The 4,804-nt window shown below is 34.6% G+C and overlaps 2 protein-coding genes across 2 annotated transcripts; one reads left to right on the plus strand and one right to left on the minus strand.

Annotated features, from left to right (window-relative positions):
* Positions 1 to 887: 887 nt before the first annotated feature.
* Positions 888 to 2,809, minus strand: LOC132170198 (U-box domain-containing protein 35-like). The gene is made up of 4 exons (XM_059581087.1): positions 2,545 to 2,809; positions 1,584 to 1,702; positions 1,375 to 1,484; positions 888 to 1,098 (listed from the first exon to the last, which is right to left on the minus strand). The coding sequence occupies exons 1-4, from the start codon at positions 2,807 to 2,809 to the stop codon at positions 888 to 890; spliced, it is 705 nt and encodes a 234-aa protein (XP_059437070.1).
* A 1,102-nt stretch (positions 2,810 to 3,911) lies between these two features.
* LOC132172422 (uncharacterized) lies at positions 3,912 to 4,789 on the plus strand. The gene has a single exon (XM_059583921.1). The coding sequence runs from the start codon at positions 4,104 to 4,106 to the stop codon at positions 4,761 to 4,763; it is 660 nt and encodes a 219-aa protein (XP_059439904.1). The 5' UTR covers positions 3,912 to 4,103; the 3' UTR covers positions 4,764 to 4,789.
* Positions 4,790 to 4,804: the final 15 nt, after the last annotated feature.

The raw sequence follows: 4,804 nt of genomic DNA on the forward strand, positions 1-4,804 counted from the left end.
TTTTTTTTTTTAATTTTGATTTAAAAAAAAAAAAAAAATCAATTTCTGACGCCACGTGTCAGTTGGCACTGTAGCTGGAACAGTGCCGTTCCAGCTACAGTGCCGGGCCACGCTCTCCCCAAACATAGCTAATATGTCCCATTTGCCAAGCAAAAAAGCAATCATGATTTAAACAAGGAATAAATGCTTTTTTCTTTAATTAAAAATTATATATAAACAAACAAAAAATCATATGTATTATATTGGTTTATAATCTAGGAGGAGTACTAGAGTCCCTATAATTGAGTCTTCTAAATTGTAATGTGGCTTTTAAAATCATCAATAAATTAAAATTCAATAATGATCATCTTAAATTCAATTGTGATATTAAAGGTCACATCGCATTTGGGAGGGCTGTAGTCTTCCTTATAGCATTACTCAATACTAAATGAATGAAGCACATAGAAATAGAGTCTCAATAAGAAGAACTATATATATATATATCCGCCTCTGCCTAACAATATTCCGCTATCCGCCCGCATATGTGTGAATAAGCGAGTATGGTATTTGCCCGTTCAGAGTTAAGTTGAAAATCTGTCCATAACCCATGTAGATAGACTGATAGCGGATGCGGAGCAATTTTTAATCGGTCACCTAAACAACTCTAAGTGTTTTATAAAAATAAATGTAGATAAATACTATTGTATTCTCTTCAAAGATAAACAGCACAGTTGGTAACACTTTTTAAGTACAACTTTTTGTTTATTAGGAAAAAAATAAAAATATTAATAGATTACTCAAAACAAAAACCACTCAAATTCCATTTATGTCATATTATAACTAGAAGGCAAAAAAATCCCTCAAAATTTTTTTTTTATAACAAACGAGCCCTAAACAGGCTAGCTCCTCTAATTAGCCTTTTTCCATAGTTTCTTTTTGAAGTACTTGCATATAGCTATCCATATTGGCTTTGACTTACTGCTATTCCTGCGTGTAGAGGACCACCTAATCATCGGGCCAATGGCTTCATTCCCTTCGTAGATGATCTTAATCTCACAGCCATCCGGTGCATTATGGAGGATCTGATCAGCAATCCCACTACCCCTCTTCTTCGATTTCCTTTCCAATTTTTAATACTAATTAATAAGACAATTCTATATATGGAAATTCAAAATGTCTACATCCTTGTTATTACTATACCTGAATTCCAACAAATTTTAATAAGAAATAAGAGAGGGGGCTGCCGGGTTGGGATGTCCAGGCAAATCTTTAGGCTTTGGACCATCTCGAGCCCAAAAGCCCCTCTTTCATTCCCTACCCAACCCGAATTTCAAGAAATTTGGGTTGGAATATAGGGATCCAAATTGGTTGTTATTGTATATTTGGATATTGTACCTTAATTTTGCGGTTCCAAGCACTAGTTTTGTTATATTGAGAGCTGGGATGAGGTTCAGAATAGCCTTAACAATGTTATCACTTTCAATGAGTTGAAGATCAACCTTTACCTGTTTCATTCTTACAAAAAGTAAGAGGTAAAAGAAGAATTAACCTTACATGCGAGTCATATACGACCATTTCTATAAAAAATTGGTAAAGATCGTTACCTTGGAAGTAGAGCATGTGTCAAGAAACTTTTGAAGAAGTTTCTTTCTCTTGCCCCTTTCTTGGGACACGTAGCTCTTCACCATTTCTGGTTTCACTTGACTTCTTGGAAGCATTCCTACTATCATCATAAAATGAAAGAAAAAAAAAAAAAATCTTAATTTAGTTTGCTGGTTTGCTTAAGATAACAGTTTTATAAATGTTTTTTTTTTAAAAAAAAAAAAAAAAAAAAAAAATTTATTTTTATGCGATAATATTTTAACACATTTAAAAGAAAATAGTAGAGATGTTTTACTCTCATACTCTCACCCTCTTTACTCCCACATGTTACAATACGATGTGGCACGTTAGCCAAAAAAAATTGTCCAACCTTTTCTTAGCTAGTTGGTCAATCCAATGATTGCCAAAGAGCCAAGAATTATGAGAATGATTCGACCACCATCAAACTGGTTGTAGGGGTGGCCGAAACCACTCCAAGCCAAATGGGAGTGGTTGAGCCACCCCCATATTGCAAGTAATTAATCGGTGGCCGAACCTTGGAATGGTTCATGCAACCACCCCTTTGGCGAAAATGAAAGTGGTCGGCCACCCCATTTTTACCAATGGAATTTTATTTGTTTTTTAGTTTTTTTTTTTTCAAAATAATATTGAAAACTCATCTACAAGTGTCGCATTTTTAGTAGATCTTTGTTAAAAAAAAATGCAAGTGCAAGTCGGTCTTTAGGTCTATAATTCTGTTTTTTCAAAATATTTTCTCAATTAAATTTCTATCAAAAAAATTTTCAAATATGGACCACACAAAGAAGTAGTGAATTACATCAAATAACTTTTCAAATCAAAATTAAAAGAAAAAATTCAAAATGATATTAACATTTATACCCTTAATTTGGAAGTACTTCTACAATAAAGCTTTTTTAATTTAGTTGCGAGACACAAAGAGAAAGAGAGAGATAGAGGGCTTACATGGGCTTGGAATGTGGCGTATCGGAGGAAAGACATGTATGAGATGAAGGACGGTGGAGGGAGTAACAAGGTACCTGAGCGTCCACATCAGCGCATCCATGCTTGAGCGTGACTCCTTCTTCCCCACCGCCACAAAAACGCTGTCGTTCCATTTCAGAAAATCAAAAGAAAACAAACTACCCTCGTAATCATATTCATGGTTGATCTCGAACAGATCATCACTACTTGAACTCTCTTCCTCGTACTCCTCGGATATCGCAGACATCATTTTGATCGTTTTCTATGGCTAGCTTGATGATCTTGTTATGCCATGGATTTGAAGCCGCTTCAAGTTTTTCTTACGTACTGCATGTGGAAACTTATGCAGTCTATGCAGAGGTAGATAGAATTGGAAAATATATATATTTTTAATAATTTTATAAATCCAATATATCCACCTAGAAGAATCCAAATAAAACAGGAACTTTGTTTACTAATTAATTACTTCTTAGTCCTTATTCTTGTTTTATTAATTTAATTATCACTCCTCATTCCGCATGACACGGGGACCCAGCTACATTTTAAAAATGTAATTATGGTTTTAAGCGTTTTTAAAAACACACTTCCTTCCATATATACTTGTTGCAAAGATTTCTTCGAAACCAATCATTGTTTTTAAATTGTTACATCAATTAGAAGTTATTAGCTATCATCACTTTGAACAATTCAACGTATATCTCCTCAACATCACAATTTTCTTCATATTTTAAAAATAACATTGATTGATGTGATAATATCGCAACATTTAATTACTTTGAATACAATAATTGGGATTTGAATAAAATATAAAATGAGTAATTTTATAAATTATATTTTTATTTTTCAACTACCTCTCGATATTGCTGTCATGGTACTTCAAACCTACCATTTGATAAGTTCTTGTTTTAAAAAAATTAAATCCAAAAGTTTGTTGAGATTGTCTTGGCAACATTACAAAATAAAAATGTAGTATATAATATTACTCATAAAATTATGCTATAATAACACCTAGGCACCCAAAGACGAGGAAGGACATAGCAAGCAACGAAATGTTTCAGAGGGTTAAAACCTGTCCATCGAACAAAGTCATCATTATTCATTGGTCATTTGTATGTTATATTATAAATTTATAATAAATAAATAAATAAACTAGATTGATTCTACTATGAGGGCCAAATCCAACGGAGGGGTGACTACCAAACCAGCATGTCCACCTACTTAGACAGGTAGATCTTCACAAGAGCTCTCTCACTCCACTTTGAATTTTGATCAAATGTTGATTTTAAAAGCCACATCAGCTTTAAAAAAATAAAAAAAGAATAAAAAGATGGTCCCTAACATTACTCAAGTATAGCAGTTTAAGACTTGTATAAATTGAGAGAGGGACTTCATCATGTTCACACAACATACCAATTCAAAGAACCCAACAAACACAAACACAAACAAAAACAAAAACACCCCTTTCAAGGCCATCCCCTGATCATAGGATTCCTCTCAACAAAAAACTCCCCCTATTGCTTACAAAGAAACAACAAACAAAGATGGAGAAAAACGAGGATCAGAAGCTCCAAACTGCTGACAAAATCGACAAGTTCCAGATCTTGAAAAGGACTTTACAGCTTGTTCTCTCAGTCTCTCTATTTTCTTTGCTTCTTTGCTCTTCCTCAGGCTGCTTCTGCTGCTTTCCCCATTCCTTCAGCGTCTTCTTTTCCACGTCCCTTTTCTCACTCTTCACGCACACCCTGGAAAGGAAGTACATGTTTCTCATTTGTTTTGGAATACTTGCTGTTCTAGCCAAAAGCTCTGTTTCTTGCAGCTCTTCACCTTCTGATCAGACTGATCTTGGCGGTGCATACTCGGATTCTGATGTGTCTGCTATGAAGGCATCAGTTGTTGACGAGGAAGTCCATGTGAGAAGTACTGGGTCGGCAGAGAATGTCCGTTTTGTAGCTAAAAGAGAACAAGAACAGGAAGAAGATGAAGAGGAAGAACTTGCAGAAGCTTTTATCGCAGAAGATGAAGGGAAAGAGGAAGTAGAAGAAGAAGAAGAAGAAGAAAGTGGGGTAGTGGTGGGACCAGAAGATGAGGAAGAAGCACCAGCAGCTGCAAATGATGAGTTAAACAAAAAATTTGAAGAGTTCATAAGGAAAATGAAGGAAGAAATTAGGATTGAAGCTCAAAGACAACCAATAGCAGTCTAATGTATATTTTGAGAGATCTGCCAGAATGCTTTGTTCTCTTT

Source organism: Corylus avellana, chromosome ca2 (genome assembly GCF_901000735.1).
Source record: "Corylus avellana chromosome ca2, CavTom2PMs-1.0".
Lineage (NCBI taxonomy): Eukaryota > Viridiplantae > Streptophyta > Magnoliopsida > Fagales > Betulaceae > Corylus > Corylus avellana.